Source organism: Rutilus rutilus (genome assembly GCF_951802725.1).
Source record: "Rutilus rutilus genome assembly, chromosome: 11".
Classification (NCBI taxonomy): Eukaryota; Metazoa; Chordata; class Actinopteri; order Cypriniformes; family Leuciscidae; genus Rutilus; species Rutilus rutilus.
In genome coordinates, this window is record NC_140216.1 from 26,813,259 (window position 1) to 26,841,000 (window position 27,742).

The window sequence follows — 27,742 nt, forward strand, 5'->3', positions numbered from 1 at the left end:
TTAAAATCCCCAAGGTAAGAATTTATTGCATTTAGCCTGTCGTATATGTCTACAAGAACAGATTGATAGTTTGAGGTCTGTGTGCTAACATGCTGATTTTGTACTTAAGGTAAAAGTGTGTCTGTGGATCTATTTCACAGCTTTGCTGCTGAGGTTGAGTTTCCTGTGCACACCAGAATTGCTTGCTGTGTGGCTGTGGGGCGGGGCGGGAATGGGAGGCGGGACAGGATCGAGCGGAGGGAGAATGTGTCCGTCTTTGCGTGAGAGAGCACGGATCTCATCACTGAGAGCCTCAATATCTTGAGCTTGAGCCTCTACCAGCCGCTGCAGCCTCTGCAGTTCCTGTTTCTCTACCAGACGGCCTTGGAACTGACCCACCTTAAACAAACACACACATTTTGAATGTCTGTGTCCTGCATATGAATTCACAGCTGCAGGTGCAGCTGCTGCTTAACTTGTGAATAAACAGCAGTAAATTTGTAGAAATTCAAACGGAAATGTAGTAAACCAAATCATGTCAGATATCTGTCTTTATTAATGTGAAGAACTAAAGAAAGAAAGTGATGAAATACGAATAATGAAAGAAAAGAATACCGTCTTCCTCTGTTGGGAGTTGAGTTGGTCGTCCAATGCTTTTTTCTGGCTAAGCAGGCTGTTCATGTTACGTAGTCTCTCTGTGTTCTGTTTAGTGACTTCGGTCAGTGCCTCTCTTGCTTCAGTAACTTTTGCCTTGCACACACACAAATAATAATGAACAATTGCTCTAGATTGGCACATTTAACCACAATAATTGACTCATAACATGCACTACTGTGTAAGTTTGGAGTCAGAAAGTTTTTTTTTTTTTAAAGAATACTTTAAGCAAGGATGCATCAAAATGATCAAAAGTGACTATAAATACATTTATAGAAGATTTATATTTCAAAAAAATGCTTAAATACTTAAATTCATCAAAGAACTCTGACAATAATAAAAAATATTTATTGAGCACCAAATCAACTTTAGAATGATTTGACACTGAAGACTGGAGTAATGGCTGTTGAAAACTCAGCTTTGCTATCACAAGAATAAATGTCATTTTAAAATATATTTATGAAATTAAAATGTATTAATATTTCACAATACTACTGTTTTTATTGAATTTTTGATCAGAGACTTCTTTCAAAAAGTATTTAAAAATACGTACAGACCCCAAACTTCTGACTGATAGTGTAAAGCAACCCCCAAACAGTCACAGGTTCTTTATGTCAGTGTACCTCCCAGTGTTTGAGCTCCTGTGTGTTTTTGGCGTCCCGTTCTCTGACCTCTTGTCTCATCTCCTCTACCTTCCTGTTGCCTGAGAGAGTCTGCAGAACTTCAAGTTCAACCAGCTTTCCAAACTTCATGAGCATCAGCTGCTCGCAACGTACTTCTGACTCTGCAAAGAAATGTATGTAATGTATTACTTGATACACTCATACCTCAAGTTTAAAGAAATATAACTTTGTCTTTTCCCTCAGTTTGTAAAAAAGACTGGAAATTCATTGTAAAATTGCCTAGATAATCCTATCAGGCAAGTAAGTGTGTGGTTTGAAATAGTCATCATGTATGCACATCTCTGACCCTTTGTTCTGGCCTCCATGTCTTTAAGGTCATGTCTGAGCTGTACGTGTTGTTGTTTGGCTTGTTTATAGAGTTCTCGCTGTTCAGTCTTCTCCTCCTTTAACTCTTTAAGGCGCTTCTGCAAACGCTGTAGATCAGCTGTGTTCAGGACCAGTGCTGAGTCAAGCTTACCCAGCAAGAGAACATTGTTCACATATTCAATCTGCTCAGACAAGGAGAAAGAGAGAGACTTGATATTGGTTGTGAGTTACACTTTAGCAGAGGCTGAGATGGTAAATATATGTACAATATAACATAAGATAATCAGCAAGTACAGTATGTGTAATTATGTTCACACCTGATGCAGTCTGAGTGGCACCACCACATCCACTTCATTCAGCCTTTGCTGCTTTTCTCGATTAATGAGCTCCAGATCGCCCTCTGCTGCCTTGCGATTGATTTGCACAATCTTCTCCTGCACAAACAAACATACTGTCTCTTTAGGGCAGGGTTTCTCAAACTCGGTCCTGGAGGGCCACTGTCCTGCACAGTTTAGCTCCAACCCTGATCAAACACACCTAGCTGTGAGTTTCTAGTGATCCTGAAAACATTGATTAGCTTGCTCAGGTGTGTTTGATCAGGGTTGGAGCTAAACTGTGCAGGACAGTGGCCCTCCAGGACCGAGTTTGAGAAACCCTGCTTTAGGGTGTTCTTTTGAAAAACAAGAAAAAGAAAGAAAGAAAGGTGGGAGTGGAAAGAAATATCTCTCACTTTCTTGGTCAGTGTGTCACACTCCTTCTTTAAACTGTCAACCATTTGTATCTCCTCTAGCAGCTGCTCCTCCACATCCAGACGATGTTCACGCAACCTCAGTGTGTTATCAAAGAGCTCGGGATCACAGTCTGAAACACAGAGACAGGACCTATATTTTATATATATATATATATATATACTACTGTTCAAAGGTTTGGGGTATTTATGTGTAAACTACATTTTATTTATATGAAATAGAAATATTTTGTAACATTAGAAAAGTTTTTACTGTAACTTTTGATCAGTTGAATGAATTCTGTTATCTTTTACTCACCCTCAAGTTCTTTCAAACCTGTATAATGGTATCTGCTGTACACAAAATAAGCTATTTTGAAGAATGTCGGTAACCAAACAGTGCATGTACCCTATTGACTTCCATAGTAGGCTATATATTTTTTTCCTACTATGGAAGTCAATGGGATACATCAACTTTCTGGTTACCGACATTCTTCAAAATATCTTCCTTTGCGTTCAGCAGAAGATTCATACAGGTTTGAAAGAACTTCAGGGTGAGTAAATGATAACAGAATTTTCATTTTTAAGTGAACTATTCTTTTAAGGGGATCTCCCATGACAGCGCTAGTTAATGCAATGTAAGTTGCTTCTTAAAAGGTGTTGTTCGAAGTAAAAATAGTATCCTTTTTTACAACTAGTGGTGGAATTGATAACAAAATTCACAGTTCGGATCTTTTCATTTATTACTTAAAGCTCACTTGAAGTTCTTCGATAGCTACTATATCAAAAACTGCTAGCCTAACTGATAAAGTTCACACATTATTTAAAACAAGTTAACAGTCAGTAATAAAATAAGAACAAATACACAAATTAGCAGAGATGAATAAATAACAGTTACAAAGTCTAACAGTAGTATTCAGGTACAGAAATAGATTATTAAGCTTAAATGTAAAATAACACTATTTGTTCACTGTAGAAATTAAATATATAGATTCATCTTTATTAAAGCTGTATTTTGTTGTTTTATTAATGACACAGACAACAGCAGGAATATTAGGTGTGTGCTGTCACTTTAAGACCGACTGCACGTACCGAAAAAACTGACAAACATCCGATTTCTTCTTTCTCAATTGTTCACCTATGACATAAACAAGAGAATACTTGCCGAGACGGGCATTTATACGGGTATTTTGACATAATTTTGTGTTTATGTGTCCGTTCAAGGGCAAGGAAAAGCGAAAGAGGAATCAATTCGGTGTTCGAGTGCTATCTGAACGTGCCTCTCTCTCGCTTCAGGTGCGTGCGGCTGTGCGTACAGATAAAGCGCAAGTCCCGATTTTTGCCTCTTCTTCTGCATTTAAAATAGTTTGAATGCGTAAATTGGCAAGACAAAACACGTCCAAATTATAAACTTTCACTCTTTGTTAGTTAAATTTAGAAACCATACGCATCACAGATCAACTGCGATCCGTTCCACGCCTAATTACAACCTTGTTTCAGTCCCTTTCAATATAGAAATCTTTGCTACTGACTCACTCAAAAAGACTTTACTGCCATCTAATGGCACAATAATGTAACTTTCACTGAAGTCGAAATCACAATCACTAACGGACCCTTTCTTAAAGCTACACTGTGTAATTCTTTTACGTTGATTCTTAGCAAAAAACACTTTGTTCTTTCAAAATGATATGTGCTCATTAATGTGTAATTACTTCTACCAACTAATCAAGTATTCTCGTAAGCGAAGAATCTGCCATTTAGCGAGTCGCTCGTATGGCGGCAGCCATGTTGCGCCTCTATCTTGAAAATACACTAGCTAAAGAGGGACATAACTGGAAATTAAAGCTTCGCCTTTCGCGTTTACCAAATACGGCATGATATTTAACTAAAATACCAAATACGGCATGATATTTAACTAAAATATTATTTAAAAATAATATTTAAATAAACAATATTGGCCATTATAAAAGTATAATAAGTTTGTAAGATAGGAAATAAACAAGCAAACAGTTCAGTTAAAAGTACAAAAGCAGCACTAGTTATAGAACAGGATTTGAAACTTTGCCCTTGGCCAAATCGACTTGCTCTGGAACAAGTAGATTAATAAGAGCAAAGATAGCCTGTTATATATATATTCAAAATGAATTATACCTCCTGTTTAAACTATCTACATAAGAGCCAGTGGCAAATTCCAGAAGGACTAACCGAGATAAAGCGGTTTTCGGTGGGTACATGAACATTGAACGGCTGCTGGCGGTCTGGAACTCACATTTTGGAAAACGTCTGAACAAATTTGATCTTACTTGGTGGGCACACACTGTCATCCAGGGGAGCTCCAGTCTCAGAGTCATCATAATCCTCATCATTATCCCTGTCTGATTCTTCATCAGAGTCTTCATCGCTGTCATCTTCATCATCTGTCACATCACCACCTGATGGAAGGAGTAATAAACAAAACAAATATTACATTTAAATCACGTGTTCTATATTTCAACATGACTCTGATGATGGCAATCTCTGACAATTTTATGTATATCCTAACTGTTCCTGCCATTGCATTACAGTTTACCCCAAAAATCAAGACAAATGATATATTGCAACCTGAAAATAAAGACCATTGAGCTCATTTTACCAATTCTCATTACTGCATTGTGAAATACAGAGTTCTCATTTCAGAGAGACATTAAAAAAATAATAATATATATTTAAAGTACTTGGACATCATGATAGCATGAACTGCCTTTAATTTATTAGAAATGTATTAATTTTAATAAAAAAAAAAAAGCAAAACAGTAAAGAGAATCATCATTACAATATGTATATTTTAGATAATAAGATAAAAAGATTAAAAAAAATCTTAATATATTTCCTTTATGCACTTCTTTTTATTAGTTTTCAGGGTGAAATGGGACATTTTGAGATTCACCAGGTGAAATACACAGAACACACTCTTACAGCTCACCTTCAGCTCCACGTGTTTCTTTCTTCTTCGTACGCTTGATCTTTTTCTTAAACACTCTGGTGAGGAACTCCTCAAACTTGTTGTTCTCCCCCAATGAGGCCTGAAAGGTGGCGGTGAGAGTTTTCTCCTTCCCTTGGAGTCTCAGGATGTCTCTCTTCTTCTGCTCCATCTGCTTCTTACATTCATGCATTTTGGCCTGACACACAAAACAATGAATATGGAAACTGTTCTGTACTGGACACACACACATCATGCAATCCCATGCACAAATAAAAATACACCCACCCTGATCTCTTGCTCTTCCTGTATATAGGTGCTCAGTCGCTCCTGTAGTATGTCCTCTCTCTTCTCGAACTCCTTCAAAAGCAGCAGCTCCTCAAACAGGGTCACATGTCTCAGATCAGCCAGTCTCATGTACACATCCAACTCTTGCTTCTCGTGACGCAACACACGTAACTCAGCGTCGAAACGCCACACTGCCTCTTCCATCTGCATAAAGAGAGAAAGACATTTGAAGGATTGTGATAAATAAAATTCCCCTCGATATTCCTAATGCACACAAAACTCGCCTGTTTAAGAAGTTTGTCCTGCTGGTACAGGTTTTTGGTCTCCTCAACTTCTCTCATCTCTTTCTCTAGCTCTGTGAGCTCCTCTTCCTGCTTTTGAGAGACTGTTTCCACACCTTCGTCCTCCATGTGCGTGCTCTGAGCCTCAGTGTGTGTGTCTTGCATCTCTTGTTCAAGCAGCTCCAGGATGTTCTCCCCATTCTGTTGTTCATCCAAGCCAGTGGAAGCCATCTTGGCCCTAAGAGTGGCGTAACGCTCCAAGGTTGCCCGGGTGTATCTGTGTTTCCTCTCGGGCATCTCTTCTGGCATTAAGACAGGCACAGCTGGCAGTGGATGACGCTTCTCGGGTGGCAGGTGCTGCTGGATCGCCTGTAGCTGCTCCAACTTGGCATGGAGCTGAGACACGATCTCCACCTTACTGTCTCGAAGAGCCATCACACGAGAGTTCATCTCAGACTTCTTCTCAAAGATCTGTAGCATACATGAAAAAACGTACACCACCACAAGCATATATCCGTTAAATTGTCGTACTAAGATTTATTTTAGTTAAAAAGACACCAAATCACCTTACACTGCTAGTAAAGCTTTTTTTTTTCTTTTTCTTTTTTTTTCATAAGCACAATTCCAATTCACAAGCACAAAAAAAAATCCAATTCTGTTTTTCATTTTGATGAATTTCAAACACTCTCAATAAAAAGGTTTTTTTTTTTTTTTATGAAAATAATATTTCCATTGACAATAATATGCAAAATGGAGGAAATGTTTCAAAGGTTTGGGGCTAGTAAGAATTCAGCAAGGACATATTCAATTGTAAAGGACATATTCAAATATTAAAGAGACAGTAAAGATATTTTATAAGATTTTTATTTCAAATAAATGCTGGTCTCATGAACTTTTTATTAATCAAAGATTCCTAAAAATAATTATCACTGTTTCCAACCAATTATTAAGCAGCACAACTGTTTTCAACATAGATAATAATAAGAAATGTTTCTTAAGCAGCAAATCACATATGATTTCTGCAGAGGTGTAAAATACTTGAGTAATTTTACTTGATTACTGTACTTAAGTATTATTTTTGGGGATTTTTACTTTACTTGAGTACAATTAAAAATCAGTACTTTTACTTTTACTTAATTACATTTTTTAAGAAAAAAAAGTACTTTTTACTCCTTACAATTCTATTTATAGTCAAAAAGTACTTATTTTTTGGAGATCACTTCATTCTATTTTCCCTTGCTATTACCAAACCAATTGAATTGTGCTGATGCTGTTTAATTTAAATGTAATTTATTCTGCCAATGAGATTCGGTTTCACATTTCACCAAATTGGTCAGACATGTTCATTGGTCATTTGGAAGTGACATCATGTCGCATCTATTACCACAACGCACAGCACCTTGACCTGGAAATGAGAGAAATTATAACAGTCAATCACAGGGGGTCAATCCAGGGGGGCACTGTTTCATATTTTATTGAAGCCTCCCCGGACGCCACCATTGATTAGCGGACCATCACCTGCTGTTAGCATCCCATTGACTCCCATTCATTTTGGCGTCACTTTGACAGCGAATAACTTTACATCTGAGGCGTTTAAAGACTCCATTTGTCCACTATTTATTTCTAAAGAAACAAGAAAATGTATAAAAGGCTCCATTACCTTGTATCTTATGTTATGGCCCCGTAGAAGCAGTTTTTGTAAAAATAGGCTAACGATTGCGTCATAACCACGCGACTCTCTGTCGCACAGTAGAGAGATTACCGTATGGACAGGAGGAGAAGCTCGCGGGCAATCGGGGGGACGTGGAGGCAAAATGACAAAATAATTAATCAGAATACTTAGCAAAAGTTTCTCCTGCTCCTAGCTCATGGACACCTCCTACTCACACTCTCCGTCTCTGCGAGTTTCGGAAGGGAGTGATTCAGAATTCTCTCGGTACAGCTACTAGAAGACAGACGGGTTGCTCACGTCACATCTACGTCGTCAAGCTCAGTTTGAGTCTGCGCAGTACGCTCGACCCCCAGGAAGTGAGTGCTTCTAATTGACTTTACTTGTCTCCGTTGAATCCAATGGGGTTGCTGTGTCCAGTTTATATACTGTCTATGGGTCAATCCAGCAGCCTAAAAGCGTACCACCCCCGGGGGCCGCCATTGGCTAACGAGCCATCACCTGCTGTTAGCATTCCATTGACTCCCATTCATTTTGGCATCACTTTGACAGCGAATAACTTTACATCTGAGACGTTTAAAGACTCCATTTGTCCATTATTTATTTCTAAAGAAACACGAAAATGTATAAAAGGCTCCATTACCTTGTATCTTACATTATGGCCCCTTAGAAGCAGTTTTTGTAAAAATAGGCTAACAATTGCATCATAACCACGCGACTCTCTGGAAATTACCGTATAGACAGGAGGAGAAGCTCACAGTCAATTGGGGGGACGTGGAGGCATAAAGTCAAGGGAGAAGCCCATAGAGAGTCATAAAGTTGCTCCTGCTCCTAGCTCATGGACAGCTCCTACTCACACTCTGTTTTCTGCAAGTTAGATTTCTCTTGGCACAGCTACTAGAAGACTTACAACGGTCAGACAGGTTGCTCACGTCACATCTACGCCATCAAGCTCAGTTTGAGTCTGCGCAGTACGCTCAGCCATCAGGAAGTGAGTGCTTCTAATTTGCTTCACTTTTCTCTGTTGAAATCTATGGGGTCGCTGTGTCCATTTCTTATACTGTCTATGGTCAATCAGTGGAAGAAAATGGAGGAAGAACGTGATTCAGCTGCGAACACAGTCCAAAATCAGCCACAGGATCAAGAGCACCCGTAGCGAATTCTTTTCTTTTAGTGGTAAAAGCATGTTTAGTGGATTGTTTAAAAAATGTTGCATACTGGCATTAGATAGTAGTCTTATAGTTTGATAAATAAATACAATTAAATACAAACAGTTCTAAAGCAGGATAAAACCTTGTATGTGGTTCATTCACTTCATGATTTTAGAGATTAAAAGCTTAAACAAGAATCTCTAGTTTACATTATTGCTGTTACTTTTACTTCTTTAATACTCAAGTACAATTTTAATGTGGTACTTTTTTACTTTTACTCGAGTACGATTCTGGCCAGATACTTTTACTTTTAATTGAGTAAAATTTTCCCTCAGTACTTGTACTTTCACTTGAGTAACATTTTTGAGTACTTTTTACACCTCTGGATTTCTGAAGGATCGTGTGACACTGCAGATTAGAGTAATAGATGCTGATAATTCAGGTTTGCTATTACGTGAATAAATCAAATCAAATTAAATTTCAATATATTGAAATTTAAAACAGTTATTGTAAATTGTGATAATATTTCACAATATTACTGTTTAACTGTTTTTTAATGAAATAAATAAAGCCTTGATGAACATTAAAGACTTCTTTCAAAGAAGTGTATGTATAATAAAAAAAAAAAAAGTTTATACATTTTCATGTTTTACTTATGCATTCTGACTGAGTATTACACAGTTCAAGTTCACTGTCTTATTATTTTTACATTGTGGACATTTTACATTTCTATTTAGGAAAGTGTGATTTTTGCTGATTCGTTTGTGTCATTCACCTTCTTCTCCAGTTCCACTAACTGCACTCTCTTTTTGTCCACGTTCATCCTCAGGTGTTCAGGAACAGTAAAGTCTTTCGCTGACTTCAGCTTAAAGTCGCCCATTTTCTCTTTAGCCAATCGAATCGCTTCCACATCCTTAGGGTCCTCGTAGTCCTCACTGGGCTTTGAGGCATAGCTGAGGAAGCATTAAAACTGTTACACACATAAACACAGAGACCAAGAGACACACACACTGGCATTCACTCACAGTTCTGCCCACTCTTTTTTCCTCTTCTCTATCATGGCTCGAGCTTTCTCTGCCTTCTCCGCAGCTTTGCGGAGTTTCTCTGCCTCTCTGTTGCCCAGTTTACGAGACCCTGACTGGATCCTTCCTGACTGCATCATTGAATCTGTTACCAGCTCATCCTGCACTGCTTAGAAAGAGAGAAGTAGAACGATGATTGCACGCATACACTCTAAAAGTCTAAGTGTCAAGTTAACACACTCATCCTGTCTCACGTGAAATGTTGCTGGCTTCTTTGCCAGGCTGTGCTTTGTTCCGCCAATGTTCTTGTTCCACGTTTGCGCTCTGAGAGGCCACTGTGCCGTGCTGGTGCAGATGCATTTGTATGGCAGGCAGAGCCAACAGTCTGTAGTTGGAGATCTTATGTCCATTCTTAAACGCATACACCGTGACCGTGTCCTGCACCACTGACTCCCAGAACCTACAGAGACAACAGCAACATGAAAGAATAACAAAAGCCGTGGTACTCAATTGTTTCTTCCTACAAATCAATGAGAATAAATTACATTTACAAATTAAGACGTTTGCTTAAGCGTCTAGCTTCTCAGATTTATATTTTTGTGTATTCATTTTAATAGCCCTATATTGTATTTCAACAGCTGTCTCATTTGTGTCTATTTTTATTTTTCCTTTAAAAGCTTTATTGGAAACATCTAAGACTAAAGGGAGAGCTCATTAAAAAATTTAAGTTCCGTCATCATACTCACCCTCATATCGTTGACTTCTTTCTTCTGTAGAACACAAAATAAGATTTTTAAGACTGTTTCAACTGTTTTTGTCTATTCAGTGAAAGTCATAAGAGTACAATGTTGTTTTGGACCCCATTGACTGTCATTGTATGGTCAGACACATTCAAAATATCTTCTTTTGTGTTGCACAGAAGAAAGTCAGTCATACATATTTGGAACAACAATGAGGGTGAGTAAATGATAACAGAATTTATTTGGTAACATATTTGGAGATTTAGAGAAATTTGAAGAGAAAGTGGTATTGAAAAAAAAAAAAAAAACATGTAAATAGAGAAAAGGTGGATATGCGTGGATGTATAGTACATTGTCTGTAGTTTTTTTAGGCCAATCCGGTGTTTCTCCTCCTCCCAGGCCAGTTCTTTCCTGACCTCCATCACTCTTTCTTGAGTCTGTCTTTCAATCTCCTCGTGGAAGCGCGTGTCCAGTTCAAACTCCTACAAACACCCATCAAATATTATGTTAGATTATTGTTGTAATCATTACACTGCAATAGGTGAGTGAGCAGGGAGGAGTGTGAGAGCTGTGCACCGAGCGATGGAGGCGAATGTGTTCAGGAAGGCTCTGGTTCTGCTCCAGTAAAGCTTGAAATCGACTCTGCAGTTCAGCCAGCTTCTTACGCCGCTCCTGTTTCCTCTCTTCAGCTTCCTTATGCATGCGGTCGAGCTCCAGCTTCTGTTTAGCTGTTTCTATGCTGCACACACACACTTATGCTAACTAAACAAGCACCATGCATGATAATAGAAATGGAAATTCTGTCATTATGACTCTTACAAAATATGATTATATACATTATATATAATGATTATTACAATATATTACAATATATATACAATATATAAATATTACAACTGTTTTCAACATTGATAATAATAATAATAAATGTTTCTTGAGCACCAAATGAGCATATCAGAATAATTTCTGAAGGATCATGTAACACTGAAGACTGAAGAATTGGCTGCTGAAAATTCTGCTTTTCAGCACAGGAATAAATTACATTTCAAAATATATTCAAATAAAAAACAGCTATTTTAAATCGTAATAACATTTTACAATATTACTGTTTTACTGTATTTTTGATCAAATAAATGCAGCCTTGGTGAGCATAAGAGAGTTGAATGGTAGTTTATTTAGTTTTGTGTGAAACATTTTAAAGATTTTTTACAATTGACAGTACCTCTGTGGCACACTTGGGCGCTATGGCACACAGAAAAGCACGGAGATAAGCACTGCTCTTGTGTCTTTGTAAGTAGCAAAAACACAAGCCTTGACCCTATTGCTTGCTTTATTTACATATAATATATACATTATACACAATATACACATTGTCACCTGTAAGCTGATGGATCCTCTATGTCCTGTGCTGCTTTCTCTAACTCCAGCCCAACCTGTTTTCATGACAGAATAAGGTGGTAAATTTGAAACACATAAGTACACACTAACCCACCCACAAACATACATATACACTAACCCGTGGAGAGGGCACTTTGGCATGTTTGAGCTGCATGGCTTTCTGGAGCTCCTCCTCTGGCAAACAGCTGAAGGAAAAGATGTTGCCATCCTCTCCTGCGGTCAGGACAAACATGTCATCAAAGCTGAAGCGGAGGTGGCACACACGGCCGTACTGATTGTCATGGACGCTGAGGGCCCAGTAAGCCTGCATGGAGCTGAGCTGATGGTCAGAGGCCTGCACAGGGTACGCCCGAATACTGCCATCCTCCATGCCACATAACAATAACTGCCTGCTGGAACTAAGACAGGAAGAATGAGAAGTAAGGTGTGGAAAATATCATCCTTCTGATTAATTGCTGAATAAAAAAAAAGAAATAGAATCCAATAAGGAAACTAATAATGATTTCTCAGTTCCTAGGCTATTAGAGAAACACATGCACACATAGACACACCAAGTGTAGAGAGAGAAAAACCTTACTTGAAAGTGATGGTGAGAATGGGGTTATGGTCTGTGTCATGCACAGGTAAGAAGAAGAAGGGCTCATCTTTTCTCTCTAATGGATCTTGAATCTGCTCTTCAGAGAATTTACAGTGGTACAGATACCCTGAGTCATAGCCACCCTGAAAGAGAGAGTGAGAGAAAGAGAAAGAGGGGCATTTCATGACACACACAGCACATTTATTAGTAACATTGATGTTAAAAAGTCTGGGATATGAAAGATTTTTTTAAAGAAGTATCTTATGCTCACCGAGGCTGCATTTATTTGAGCAAAATATAGTAAAAAAGTGATAGCCACCAGAGGGCACTCCACCCCTAACAATTGCCACTCAGTCATGGACTTCATTCCCCATAATCCTTTGCCTGGACTCATCATAAATGATTGCATTCAGCTGTTCCTCATTACCTTGTCAGTCTCAGCCTATTTAAACCATGTTCACAGCCTTATTCAGACGGTAACTGTTTCTCATGGGGTCGTAAGGTATTGTCAACATTGACAGGGGTTAGTTGGTGATTTTATTGCCGTCCAAATCCAGAATGTCAGTGTTTTTCTCCCACCACCCGTGTAAAAATGCCCAGCCGAATTACCTACTGTTTTTTGACAAACACCACGGTTGTGTGGTAATTTAATTGCCGTCCAAATCCACATCTCTGAGTTTAAGAAGAGATCGCTTCAAAATTCATTGTTTAAATCCTTTTTGATCACTGCCAAGCACCATACGTAAGATAACTGTTGCGCTTCACCATAATTTGCATACTTTTTAAAGATGTACACTTTTATTACTGAAATGCTGGAAAATATTTACAAGAATAATATTTCATCACCGCTCCACCTCAGCGAAAAGGAGAAAGAGAAAAAACATTTGAAATGAGCTGTTATTGTGGCAACAATATATGATGCAATTTTAAAATATGTAGGCTATTATGCACAACATACAAACCAAGCAGCTTTATTTTTACCTCATGTAAATAAGAGGCTGCATTAACTTGTTTCTGCTAATTTCCATATTTTTAAAATGCCATCCTTTTGAGATAAAATGCAAGACAGAAAACCATTTCAAATATAGCATACGTGCGTCTAGCTTCCTATTTTTACAAATGAGATTTAAATAATTAAACAATAAATAGAACATTATTTTCCGATTATTAAATTAAATACGGATATTTACAGCAGACAATCATGTGACTGACCATGTGAGCAGCGTGTTGGTGGGATTACAAAACTCGCTCCTCCACTGTCAATAAATTGATTTTTTACGGACGTCCACATAAGAAACAATTATCGTCCGAATAGGGCTAATTCACTGCGAGGTTTTGCAAATTCTGCACTTCTAAGCCTTTTCCCTGGTTCATGTCTCTTGGTTTTGGGATTTCTTGCCTGTTTTTGGATTAGCCTTTTGCCTGTGTTTCCTGCCTTGTTTGCTTGTTTGGATTGCCTGTAATTTAGATTACAGTCTGGATTGTCCCTCTAATAAAAGCTGCGTTTGGATCTCCAACCTTTCGTGTCTCGGAGCAGTTAGCACAAATATTGTGAAATATTATAACAATTTAAAATAACTGTTTTGAATATATTTAGAAAGCAGTCTATTCATGTGATACATGTTCAGTGTTACATGATCCTTCAGAAATCATATTTGCTGATTTATAATCACCAATCATAATATGCTGATTTGCTCAAGAAACATTTCTTATTACCATCATTGTGCTCCTTAATAATTTTGTGGATAACAATTATATATTTTACAGGATTCTTTGATTAATAGAAAGTTCGAAATAACTGTTCAGCATTTTACTGTCACATCAATTTAATGCATCCTTACTGAATAACAGTATTATTTTCTTTAAAAAATATCTTACTTACTTTTGAACAGTAGTGTATGTCTATGAGTGTATTTATTTACCATAGAAAGCCAGAATGACCCTGGTGTTGAGTAAAAGCCACAGTGTAGAGGACTGGGTTGAGATGGAATGTAAAGAGGAGGCAGTTCCACTTCTTCCTCATCTTCTTCTTCCTCTTTCTCCTGTAGTTCCTCCTCTGTGGCATCTGGCTTCTGCTCTAACAGTTTCTTCAAGCGTTCCTCCCTCTCTTTCTTTTTCTTCTCTTTTCTGGCCTGCCTGAGTGCTACCTCTGCATCTCTCTGAAAACACACATGCATCCAAAATTATAGCAGCAAAACATCATAGACATTATTACAGACCATTGCTATGATTTTAATCATTTTGTTTGTATCATCACTGTGCATATAAATAATTATTAATTTTAATAATATAAATCCCAATCAATAGAATTAAAATGAAATGTAGAAAAGTAGTTAAAAAGTAGTAATTAAAGTTTTTTTTAAAATAATTTATTTTAAAATAATACATTTTAAAAGTAAATAAAATATGAATGAAAGCTGAATACAACAAAATAAAACAACAATACAAACTTAAAGAGATATAGAGAGAGAATGGCAAAGAGAGAGTCAGTGGATAACCTTAATTCGGGACTTGATGCTTCTGAAGCAGAAATGCATTGTGGGAAGTCCTGAAAGCTGGAAGGTGTTTCCACCAGTCTGTGCTCCAGGATCGGGACATTGAACTTCCACCACGTGACCATTTTGACAGAAGATCAGCAAAGTGTTTTTTTCCTTTAAACACATACACAAAGCTTCAGTGTGCTACGATAAATCATATGATACAGGATTTGGAGTAAAATCAACCTAGGGTCCTTTGCACCATGACCTCGAGCCAAACACACCCCCAGAAGCCTTTTTTCCCTTGGCCGAACATTATTAAAGTTAGAGCTTATTTAGAGATATCAGCCGAAAGACGCCCATTTCCAGGAATGCATTAATATTTTGTTGGTAGTACCAGTTTGCAACAATTATTAGTTAACACTAAGTTGTCAACACTTCAAAAAAAAAAAAAAATTTCATTACACTACATCCTTATGCATCACTTTCTGCCAGGACTTTTGCGTGCTTTTCTCAAATAACGGAAGTGACCTCGACAACCAGGTTAGCGGTATCATAAGCCATCAGGCAAGTGTTATTTAAATGAACTCCTGATGTACTTACAAACTTTCCAATGCCTTGTTTTATGAGTACAGAACCTATTTGTACTACTGTAAAAGTTTTGTACCATTCCGGGCATTATTAGTGGGGTAATTTACGAGATACATCCTTGGATCCATTAGCGCCTGCACTAAGCCATTCGGCTGATATCTCGAAATAAGCTCTAACTTTAATAATGTTCGACCAAGGGAAAAAGGCTTCAGGAGAGGTGTTTGGCTCGAGGTCATGGTGCAAAGGACCCTAGGTTGATTTTACTCCGAACCATCCCTTTAACTATCATCATCACTCACATGTGACTGAGGTGACCACTCCAGGCCTTGCACAGGCCCTGGGACAGTAACAAACCCAATTGGCTCATATCTTTCTCCCACCGCAAAGAAGAAAACAGTGCTGTCTGCGCTCTAAAGACAGAGAGAGCAAAAGAATATAATATTAACACAGTAGAATATTCCGACACAAATCATGCTCATTCACTCAACCCTTACCCCAGTAGCCATGATCTTTCTACTTCTCTCATAAGCGATGGCAGTGACAGGTGCATTGTGGGGCTTGAGAGCTTGTCTAAGGCGGAGATCGGCATCTCCAGAGCGTGTGCGCCCTGCAACCGTGTGCAGACTCTGAGGGTTATACAGCTCTAAGAGACGTACCACACCATCATCAAACCCGACAACCAGCAGACCCCCAGCACTGTTCAGCTGCGGAGACAGACACACTCTCCATCAATATCCAATATGCACACATCCTGGTACTATACTGCTTATCGGCCAATATTAGAGACTTTTAAATGTATCTGTATTGTTTATATTGGATATTTATTTGTGAAAGCCCTATTTTTACATATAAGTTACCTTTGCTGTCTTCAAACACTCACTTAAAGTTCATCTTTAAAAACACTAATAATTTATAACACTGATAAATGTTTCTAAGAGGTTCATTTACATTACCGTGTCTGAGGCCCAGGTGAGCGTTGTCCCTCCTTGATTGAAGCGACTTATCGTGAGCTCTTTCTTTGAAATAAAGTCAAACACCCTGACAGAGGCTGGATAGGATAAAAAGGTATTTGTTATTATTTACAGAAGCACATTATGTAGGTATGTGGGTATATGTTTGGTCAATGCAACATTTTTTCTTACAGTCCAAGGCTGTAGTAGCCATGAGGTGGCTACTTTCAGAAACATCCATGCCCTGAATGGCACCAGCATGAAATGAAAAGAGACACTTTGGATCTTGGGTCTGCAAAACAAAAGACCAGAAAAAATGCTAATAGGATCCACCATGAAAAACAAAACATTCATCTTTTAACCTGTTTAACTTGACTCACAATGTTGGAGAATGAGAGATCCAGTTTCCAAATACTGCCTTTAGAATCCTGTTAAAAAAAAAAAAAAAAAAACCCACACACACACACACAGACACAAATATTCAGACTAGGTCCTGGATGGTTAAAAAAAATACACACACACATACATACATTCATACATACATAAAGCAGGTTCCACATCTAAAAGAAAAAGATTTCATACCTGAGCAAACCAGTTGGAGGTTTCTGGGATGGAGCTCTTGACCATAGAGTACAAGCTGACATTACGGCCTACTGTTATCTCATTCATGGGCTCAGTCTCAAACAGTCCACTGTCATCAACTGCATCTGCCGTGTCTATGGTCTCCAAATTCCAGCTCTGAGGAAAAAGATGGAGAAATTGCTTTAAAAGCTTAAAAAATAATAATAAATGAAATGAAATGAATTTGTTTCAAATAAGTTTACACTTTTTAGCAATAGCAAAAACCAGTGAAGTAGCATAATCTCACTAAGTAACCTGTACTTACTCTGACGACACCATCAGATCCTATAGTCATTAGTTCTCCCTCCTCCAGATTAAACTGGTAAATGGATCCGCTATGACACGTGCGTCTACCTTTACGGCATATTTCCACCTTTATCAGACCCCCCTCCCAAAGGAGCATATTACCCCACTCTGATCCTGACACAACCTGGGAGAGAGAGAAAGAAAGAATCAATTTCTTCAAGAACATATTTCATTTAAAAGTCTGTAGGTTTGTGCAAAATGTAAAATGCAAAATGTAAGAAGGTGCTGAAAAAAACCTTTCCATCAGGAAGCTCCATGTATCCTTCTATATCTGTAACAGTTGTTTTTCCAAAACTTCCAAGCAACCCTTGCAACTTTAAACCAGTGAAGGTACTGGCCATTTTCCAGAATCTAAAAAACATTAAACCCAAACTCTCTCAGCACATATATAGACTCTTCGAACGTTTGGGGTCGGTAAGATCTTATAATGTTTTTGAAAAAGTCAAAAAAACTCACTAAGGCTTTTGCTCACTAAGGCTGCATTTATTTGGTCAGAAACACAGTAAAAACAGTAATATTGTGTAATACTATTTTATAATAACTGTTTTCTTTTTTCTTTTTAATCCTGTAATGGCAAATCAGAATTTTTCAGCATTATTACTCCAGTCTTCAGTGTCTTCAGAAATCATTCTAATGCTGATTTGCTGCTCAAGAAACCTTTGTTTTTATTCTCACTGTTGAAAGCAGGTGTGTAACAATGATCCTGACACAACAATGTCTTTGAATTCATTTTAAAGTAAGCAAAAAGTAAAAATAAATAAAAATTACTGACCCCAAACCCTTGAACGGTAGTGTATAAATATTATTTCTTAACATACAAAAAGCATCTTTGAAAGATCTTTTTTTAAAATGTTTTAAAAGCAAATTCATAAGTGGATAAATTATAGTAATACAGACCTAATGTGCCCAGAGCCAGAAGTAGTGAGCTGTCCGACACAGTCGGGCGAAAAGGTGGCCCTGTAGACGTCCTGAGCAAAAGCTTTATTGCACAGCGTCACTTGTTCTTGCCTCCAGTCCCAGAGTGTAAACATGTAGTCTGGAGCACCACCCACACTGGCCAGTAGAGAGCCATCCCGATTAAAATCCACATAGCTATATGTGCTGCCTGTGCCACCTTCATATTAAACACAACAAACTAAAATGATGTATGTATGATTCTGTCTCAAATCACATCTTGTTCAAATTTAAGTTATACTTTTGTAAGACATTTGACCTGCCACTGATGACCTACCTCTAAGGATCCTGTAAGGCCGCAGGGATGGGTACTCATATATGATGATATTAGGCTGACGGCCTTTCTCTGCCACTGCGAAATATTGCTTACTTGGATGAGTCTTTGAAGAGACGAAAGGAGATATTAGGTCTTCAGGTCCACACAAATCTGTAGGCTATATAACCCCATAATTGCGCATAATAATCTACGTGCATACAGTAGAGTGTAAAATGAATGATGAATAAATGTGTCTGAGCCTGTAAAAAGTAAGAGCTATGACTTTTCTCATGTTGCTCATACACTCATATGTCAAGGCCATTCTTTGTTGTTGTTGGTATTTGGTATTTAGGGGTTCAAGTGCATAGTTGGTGTACTTGGCGTTATGACATGGAAAAAAAACATAAAAATGTCAATAACTACGCAACCCTATGTCTGATTGACTTGAAAATTGTCATGCTCTGTCTTTGTCCAAGGTGCCAAGACTGCCATCAGACAAGGTTAATGGAGGCTGATTCAGATCTAAACTCGCTGGGCCTGTTTGACTCACGGCCCTAGAGGCCTGTAAGAAATTCGAAAGAAATCGGCCACTGGGGCCCTGTCCCAAATGGCACCCTAAGCACTCGCGATCATCCTCTGAGTCCGCACTTTCGTGACGTAACGCCGCTTTGACTGTCAGAAGAAATCTACTGCGGAGCTCGCATCAGTGCGGGCTCGGAAAGTGCATATCGAGGGCGCAAATCGACTCGCGAGCACCCTTCTGAGACCTAAAATGACAAATGGAACACCCTACGGTCTCATGGACTTAACCATGGACTTAACGCACATGCGCACGCAGCAGCCATTTTAAGTCCACAAGACTGAAAGTGCATATGAAGTGTGCCATTTGGGACAGGGCCTGGGAGGGGTGCCTTTACGCTTTTCACGTGCCTAAGGGATTGTATACCACGAGATTTTTCGCACACGCCCACGACATTCATACCGCATTCATACCGCCGCTGTCAATAGAATTGTTCGTTAAATACCTGTATTGGAGATTATTTCAAAAACCAACTTTCGTGAACTAGTCCTAGGTTTTTGGCTCAACCTCGATAAAACCAATGTGGCACAATTTACGGACCTCTCTAGGTCAAAAATTCAAAAAAAATGTTGAACTTTGGCCTTTGGATAGCTATAGCTGGGTCCTTAAGAAAACAGGCATGGCAGAACTCTGCATTAGGTGAGCACATGTGGCACATGATTCTAAAGTAGCATGCAAACTTTCATGGAGATCGGCCCATAGGTGGGGCCATAACTGTTGAAAACCTTTAAAAATATATATATTTAGTATGGTAAATTGCCTGTATTGGCTGTAAATGGCCTTTTTCATCTATGATTGAGATGGTTACAGGCTTGCTAAATGAAACATAATACCTTTTTTACGCATATGATTAAAGGCCTTTTGGCAATTGGCAATTGAACCCTGATAATTTCTGCTCGCAGCTATATTTTAACTTGCTCTTGCATTTCTATTCACATACAGTCACCGAAATAACAGTATTAATGTACCATGATGGCACCAATGCCGCCCCCGCTGCTAGAGCGGATATAACACTGCTTTTTGGTGTGCACATCCAATAGGATGAGCAGATTTCCGGCTATGAAGGCCAACGTATGCTCATTCAATAGCTGTAGGTTTCCTCTCCGCCCACAGTCATAGCCAAACGAATGTCTGGGCTCAGTTTAAGAAGCAAATTAAATGAACAGATAGTCTTCCCAAGACAACAAACTTATTATATATATAATAATTAAGATTTGTAATGTTTTAAATAAGTCTCTTAAACTCACCAAGGCTGCATTTATTTGATCAATTATTCCTGTGATGGCAAAGCTGAAATTTCAGCAGCCATTACTTACATAGTCTTTAGTGTCACACAATCCTTCAGAAATTATTATCAATTATTACTAGTGCTCAATTATTATTAATGGTTCTTATAATTATTAACATTAAAAAGTTTTTGCTGCATAATATTTTTTTAGAAACTGAATGAATAGAATGTTCAATGTATAGAAAGTTCAATGAATAGCATTTATTTTAAATAAAAATCTTTCGGAACACATTATAAATATCTACTGTCACATTTAATCAATTGAATTTGTCCTTGCTGAATAAAAGTATACTTTTTTTTTAATCTTACTTACCCCATACTTTTGAATGGTAGTGTACTGCAGTTTCCACAAAAATATTAAGCAGTTCCAACTGTTTTCAGCATTGATAATAATAAGAAATGTTTCTTGAGCAGCAAATCAGCACATTAGAATGATTTCTGAAGGATTGTTTCACACTGAAGACTGGAGTAATGATGCTGAAAATTCAGATTTGTCATCACAGGAATAAATGACATTTTAAAAACACATCAAATAGTTTTTTATATATATATATATATATATATATATATATATATATATAATATTTCACAATATTACTGTTTTTATTGTATTTTAATCAAATAATACAGCCTCTTTGAACAGAAACATTTTTCAAAAATCTTAATTATTTCAAACTTTTGACTGGTAGCATAAATAGTAATATAGTATATATTTTATTTAGTGTTAATTGCTGTGGATACGAGAGGTGCAGTAGGTTCTGTGGGATGTTGGAGTCTGTAGTGATGAAGGGTCTGGAGCACAGTTCCTCATAGCTGTAATACATATCATGTGGTATTAACTTCTTGTGCTCTTCCTCGTTGTTTCCATCACATTCTTCAACCACCAAAACATCTGCCTGCTCTGAAATTCAAATGCCATTAAAACAGGAAAATGTAAATTGTGTTTTTGTAAATAGACTGCCTTTAGAAAATATGAAAATCTGCATGATGAATGTTCTAATATGTCTGCATGAAATTTTGCTAAACAATTAACAATTTGCTAAAAAAATGTACATGACAATAATTAAGTTGGCTTGGAAAAGCCAACATACTGATATTGTATTTAAGCTTATTATTATTCTTCTTAGCCAAAATTTCTCCACGCTACTCCTCCTAAACTGTCCAAGCTACAACCACTAAACTCAGACTAAACCTTCAAACTGTTGCTTGCTCGTTTCAGCCTGATCAGACTAACGGTTTTCCTAAAATTGCTAATCAAAACTTGGAAAAATCCCATAGACTTTCATTGCGGAATGTTCAAATTGAGCCAAGACTATTCAAACTTCAACTGTATAAATTCAAATTTTAACAGTTGGAGAGGCTAATTAGACTCCATCAGCTGCCATTCTATGTACTATTTCTAATTCATTGAGACTCATTTAATCTTTCTTTCTTTCTTTCTTTCTTTCTTTCTTTCTTTCTTTCTTTCTTTCTTTCTCTTTCTTAGTTTCTTTCTCGCTCTTTCTTTCTTTCTTTCTAATCTATCTATCTATCTTATATTTCTTTCTTTCTCTCTTTCATTCTAACTCTAAACTAAATTCAAATTTTGACAGTTGGAGAGGCTCATCAGACTTCATCAGCTGCCGCTCTATGTACTATTTCTAATCCATCCAGAATCATTTTCCATTCTATCTAATATTTCTAATTTATCTATCTCATAACAACCACCCAGAACACAATGGCAACCACCTAGCAACCACCCAGAACAATTATTTGATAATTTGATCGTTTTTCATGTGACGGCAACAAAATATTTTTAATTGTTATAAAAGGATTGAGAAAGACAAAATCAAGTAATAATGTAATACTTCAAACTACTTTAAACTTCTCGTCCAAACTTTTCAACAACTTAAAGTTTGTCTCGACGAACTTTCGCATCTAGTTAAGTTGGCTTGAGAAAATAACCTAGCAACCACCCAAAAGACCCTAGCAACCACTCAAAATATCCTAGCAACCGCCTAGCAACCACCCAAAAGACCCTAGCAACCATCAGAAATATCCTTGCAACCGCCTAGCAACCACCCAGAATACCCTAGCAACCACCCAAAACAGCCTAGCAACCACCCAGAACACCCTAGCAACCACCTAGCAACCACCCAGAACACCCTAGCAACCGCCCAAAATACCCTAGCAACACCATAGCAACCACCCATAACATCCTAGCAACCGCCTAGCAAAAAACTTTCTGCTCCAAACTTTCTCAAGCCAACTTAAAGTTTGTCTCGACGAACTTTCGCATCTAGTTAGTGGTGCTTTTCAAAGCAACACTATTGTTATTGCTCATACTTATTATTCCACACAGAATTTGGCGCGTAACTCACCCCGCACCGTTTGTCTCAGACCCCTGAGTGAGGTGTCAAATCGACCGGCTCATTGAGGAGAGGTGTGCTATGACTTTTCTAAGCGATCGGGTGTGCGATGTTCGCACAGCGGATGAAAAAACGGCCAAAAAAGTCCCATTGACTTAAAAAAAAATTTCATTTTTAAAGCAATATCACACTCGTAGCCTTGCGATATCGCTCCATGCTTGTGCCAATTTGGCCATACTGAAGGCACTTGTTATTAAAGATTTTAAGAACTCTACAAAAACTCCATAGTAACCATCTTTGACAACTACCAACCACCTAGTATCACCATAGCAACTACCAAAAATAACTTAGCAACCACTCTGAACACCCTAGCAACGTCTAGAAATGCTCTAGTAACCACCAAAAATACCCTAGCAACCACCCAGAACACCCTAGCAAATGCCTAGCAACGCCCTAGCATCCACCCAGAATACCATAGCAACTGCCTAGCAACACCCTAGCAACCACCCAGAACACCCTAGCAACCACCTAGCAACGCCCTAGCAACCACCAAGAATACCCTAGCAACTGCCTAGCAACCACCCAGAACACCTTAGCAACTGCCTAGCAACACCATAGAAACCACCCAGAACACCCTAGCAACCACCTGGCAACAGCATCTTGCTAAAAACATGCTAGCAACATGCTAATCAAGCTAGCATCATGCTAGCAATATTCTAATCATGCTAGCATCATGCTAATCATGCTAGCATCATCCTACCAAAATGCTAATCATGCTAGTATCATTCTAACAACATGTTGTTAATCATAGTAAATCATGCTGGAATGTGGTAAATCGTAGTAAATCATCTTAGAAACATGGTAAATCATGGTAAATCATGGTAAATCATGCTAAAACGTGGTATATCATGGTATCACAACATGGTAATTGTGTTAGCATCTGCCCAGTGGCGAATTTTGCCACTGCAAGCACCACTTCACATTTTCTTCAGGAAATGTACATTCTAGTTATTATTATTCTTCTTAGCCAAAATTCTCCACGCTACTCCTCCTAAACTGTTCAAGTTACAACCACCAAACTCAGACTAGACCTTCAAACTGTTCTGACTCGAGTTGCTTGCTCTTTTCAGACTGATCAGACTAACGGTTTTCCTAAAATTGCTGATCAAAACTTGGAAAAATCCCATAGACTTTCATTGCGGAATGTTCAGATTGAGCCAAGACTATTCAAACTTCAACTGTATAAATTCAAATTTTGACAGTTGGAGAGGCTCATTAGACTCCATCAGCTGCCATTCTATGTACTATTTCTAATTTATTGAGACTCATTTAAGCTTTCTTTCTTTCTTTCTTTCTTTCTTTCTTTCTTTCTTTCTTTCTTTCTATCTATCTATCTATCTATCTATCTATCTATCTATCTTATATTTCTTTCTTTCTTTCTAACTCCAAACTAAATTCAAATTTTGACAGTTGGAGAGGCTCATTAGACTCCATCAGCTGCCATTCTATGTAATATTTCTAATTCATTGAGACTCATTTAAGCTTTTTCTTTCTTTCTTTCTTTCTTTTTCTTTCTTTCTTTCTTTCTTTCTTTCTTTCTTTCTTTCTTTCTCTCTTTCTTTCTTTCTTTCTCGCTCTCTTTTTCTTTCTTTTTTCTTTCTTTCTTTCTAACTAATCTATCTATCTAGGCTATCTATCTTATATTTCTTTCTTTCTTTCTAACTCCAAACTAAATTAAAATTTTGACAGTTGGAGAGGCTCATTAGACTCCATCAGCTGCCATTCTATGTACTATTTCTAATTTATTGAGACTCATTTAAAGCCCATGTTGCAGGTTTTTTTTATTTTTTTTTATTAATATAACCTTGTATGAAAATACCATATGAAAAGTAAATGCAGGATTAAAAATTGTTTTGCAAGACATAAGGGCACAAATTTAATAGAAAACGTGACCGTTTCCTTGACCGTGTTGAAAAAGCGCTTTTTTTCACCATCGCGTCATATGACGTCACATGAGGTAGTCGTTTGGCTCTGCGTTCGCGCTCAGTGCAGAGATAGGTTGGTAGTCAGTTGGAGCGGTCATGATTCAGTGTGTTTTCTGTGCTTATTGTATTTCAATTAATCATCGTCGTGGTAAATGATTGTGAATTATGGCCTGTCAGGACATGGAGTCCACAGGTTTCCGAATAAGAAAAAGGACGGTGCAATCTTCCGTGCCAGTGTGCGTTTTGTGCCGGGTAAGAGACGGGACTTCACTTCTGCTTCTGCTTTGAAAAACGCGGTAGTGTGTAGCGTTCACTATAGACCGAATGATTATAATCCCGGCGATATGTGCACACTGTCCCAGCTCCTTCATCGGGTCGCCCGGTGACGGTCCGCCGTCAGCATGTGGTTCGGCCGCCAGCGGGAAACATGACGCTCACGGATCCGTCAGAGATCACTTATACATCTGTTTTACAAAATGTGCCTTGTCTTAATTTAATTCATTAACATATCCTACATAAACTTGTAATGTAATGCATTTATGTGTTTGTTATTAGTCTGCAGCCGACACTATTATTATTATTATTATTAATATAAATATAATATTATATATTATGTTCTATAATTCATTTTCAATCTGTACAAACCGACTTTAATGTTTGTGTTGGCTGTTTCTACATATAAAGTTTTTATACAGTAAGACAGTTGTGATTGTGATCATTTTTTTATTCATCGTCACCAAATGGGTAAATTCAAAGCCTTTATAAAGTCCCTCTTCCTCTGGAAACTGTCTCCTAATGGCTGACACGCACAACACATGCAGGTAAGGGTCTAAGTACTAGCTTTGCTATTGCCTGATACATGATGATAATAATCTGTACAGTATTGTGATCTGAGCATAGTGTTATACATATCATCGGCTAACGTGAATAGGCCTACATCTATAAGCTAACACTTCTCTCGCCCTGTTCTCCTCACACCACAACTCACCGTTGTTCTGTCTAACCCTGGCCTATCCTGCTCACTTATCAGGCTCATAATTATATGATATCATCATATATATCAATTATAAATGAATTATATATATATATCATATGAGTAAACATTTAGGCTACAATTCCCTTTCCGAGCTGTCATTGCGATCCATTGCTTTCCTATTCGCTAGTTGATTTACTTTGACCGCTCTACCTCATGTTACGTCACTTCAGGTTCGGCGGTTTAAGAGATTTTCAAATGCGGAAGTAAAAATGTCTCACAAAAACGACTCCAGAAGCCTAAATAGCGTTTTATAAGTATATGTTTATATTTAAATCTAGTTCCTACATTATTTTTCTATACATTGGCTTACTGGGTACTCTAACCTGCAACATGGGCTTTAAGCTTGCTTTCTTTCTTTCTTTCTTTTTTTCTTTCTAACTAATCTATATATTTATCTTTCTTATATTTCTTTCTTTCTAACTCCAAACTAAATTCAAATTTTGACAGTTGGAGAGGCTCATCAGACTTCATTAGCTGCCATTCTATGTACTATTTCTAATTCATCGAGACTCATTTTCCTAATATTTCTAATCTATATATCTCATAACAACCACCCAGAACACAATGGCAACCACCTAGCAACCACCCAGAACAATTATTTGATAATTTGATCGTTTTTCATGTGACGGCAACAAAATATTTTTAATTGTTATAAAAGGATCGAGAAAGAAAATCAAGTAATAATGTAATACTTCAAACTACTTTAAACTTCTCGTCCAAACTTTTCCAAGCCAACTTAAAGTTTGTCTCGACGACCTTTCGCATCTAGTTGTTTGTTACTGTAGGCAAACAGCTGTCAAGTTTGTTTACTGCTGATAACCTAGAGTTAAAGAGTTGTTTTTTTAATCAGAATTACATAAGAATTGCGTTTAAACGACAAACGAACGATACGCGTTTCGCAAACACATGGTTTTGTGTCAAAATGAAGCATTAAAAGTGTTATTTCACCTTGTAAAGTAACGTTAACTTCATCACGTAGCGTCTCGGAAGCGTCCATCTTCGTGTGACGGCGTTGCTATGCAACCGTACACTCCGTTCAATTTTCACTGGGAATTGTAGTCCATTGTAATTGCAACGAGGCCAAGTAGGTTTCCGTTGTGACAACTTGTGAACGTCACCGTATTAATCATAATATATTTCAGAATAATGGTGGAAATGTTAGCCGTTAGTCTCTCTCTCTCTCTTCTTACAAACCAGTGTGTTTATGATTAGGATACAAATATTATTGCAAATAACAAAAAAATGCAATATCAAGCAGCATAATAACAGCTAAAATAACTGCGATAAGAACTGAAACCTCTACACAATCAAGTTACACTGGCAGCGCCTCCTCTTACGTAGAAAATTCTGCAGAGATGCCACTAGATGGCAGTACAGCACAGTGGTCAGTGGTCAGCTCTACTAGACTAGGTCAGGAGAGATAAGGCGCTACAGCAGACATATAATAGAAGGATCATGTATGTTGATACAAGATTGATTGAAAGATTGAAATTAACGCATAAACAATGTCTGAAATACAAAAAAAAAAAAAAAAAAACTGTTCATCACTCAGCAGTGACTTACAAGCCTGAACACACTCACATAAACATACTATCCCCATTTCTAACAACCATAAACAATCCACCCACGCACATCTCTCACACACTACTAGGACAACACCTGAACCAGCCTTCATATGCACACATATTTGCTTCTTTTTTTTAATCCCTCTTGTTTCTCCTAAAGTAGAGTGACAGGATGGAAGTCAGCATCACATGACAGGCCCCTTTGTATGCGAGTGCATGTATGTTTTTATTACGTAGTAGGCTATATGTAGGCCTATAGTGATACTTAAAGACAAGAAACAGCACATCTTTGAAAGACTGCAAACACACATAAACAAAATAAATAATTGGAAAATGGCCAGTACATACTAG

At 37.7% G+C, this 27,742-nt stretch overlaps 1 protein-coding gene across 1 annotated transcript; it reads right to left on the reverse strand.

Annotated features, from left to right (window-relative positions):
* cfap44 (cilia and flagella associated protein 44) lies at positions 1–26,943 on the reverse strand. Its single transcript, XM_084422715.1, has 33 exons — positions 26,775–26,943; positions 21,199–21,358; positions 20,138–20,300; positions 18,611–18,713; positions 18,277–18,493; positions 17,616–17,730; positions 17,339–17,503; positions 17,035–17,190; positions 16,833–16,880; positions 16,645–16,744; positions 16,456–16,550; positions 15,997–16,206; positions 15,802–15,912; positions 14,933–15,085; positions 14,357–14,593; positions 12,435–12,577; positions 11,976–12,255; positions 11,837–11,892; positions 11,036–11,198; positions 10,811–10,941; positions 9,974–10,179; positions 9,723–9,885; positions 9,473–9,650; positions 5,881–6,348; positions 5,597–5,800; positions 5,312–5,507; positions 4,653–4,781; positions 2,353–2,483; positions 1,940–2,056; positions 1,603–1,804; positions 1,257–1,417; positions 595–729; positions 1–378 (listed from the first exon to the last, which is right to left on the reverse strand). Exons 1-33 carry the CDS (start codon positions 26,821–26,823, stop codon positions 130–132), a joined length of 5,394 nt encoding a protein of 1,797 aa, XP_084278841.1. The 5' UTR covers positions 26,824–26,943; the 3' UTR covers positions 1–129.
* Between the last annotated feature and the right edge of the window lie 799 nt (positions 26,944–27,742).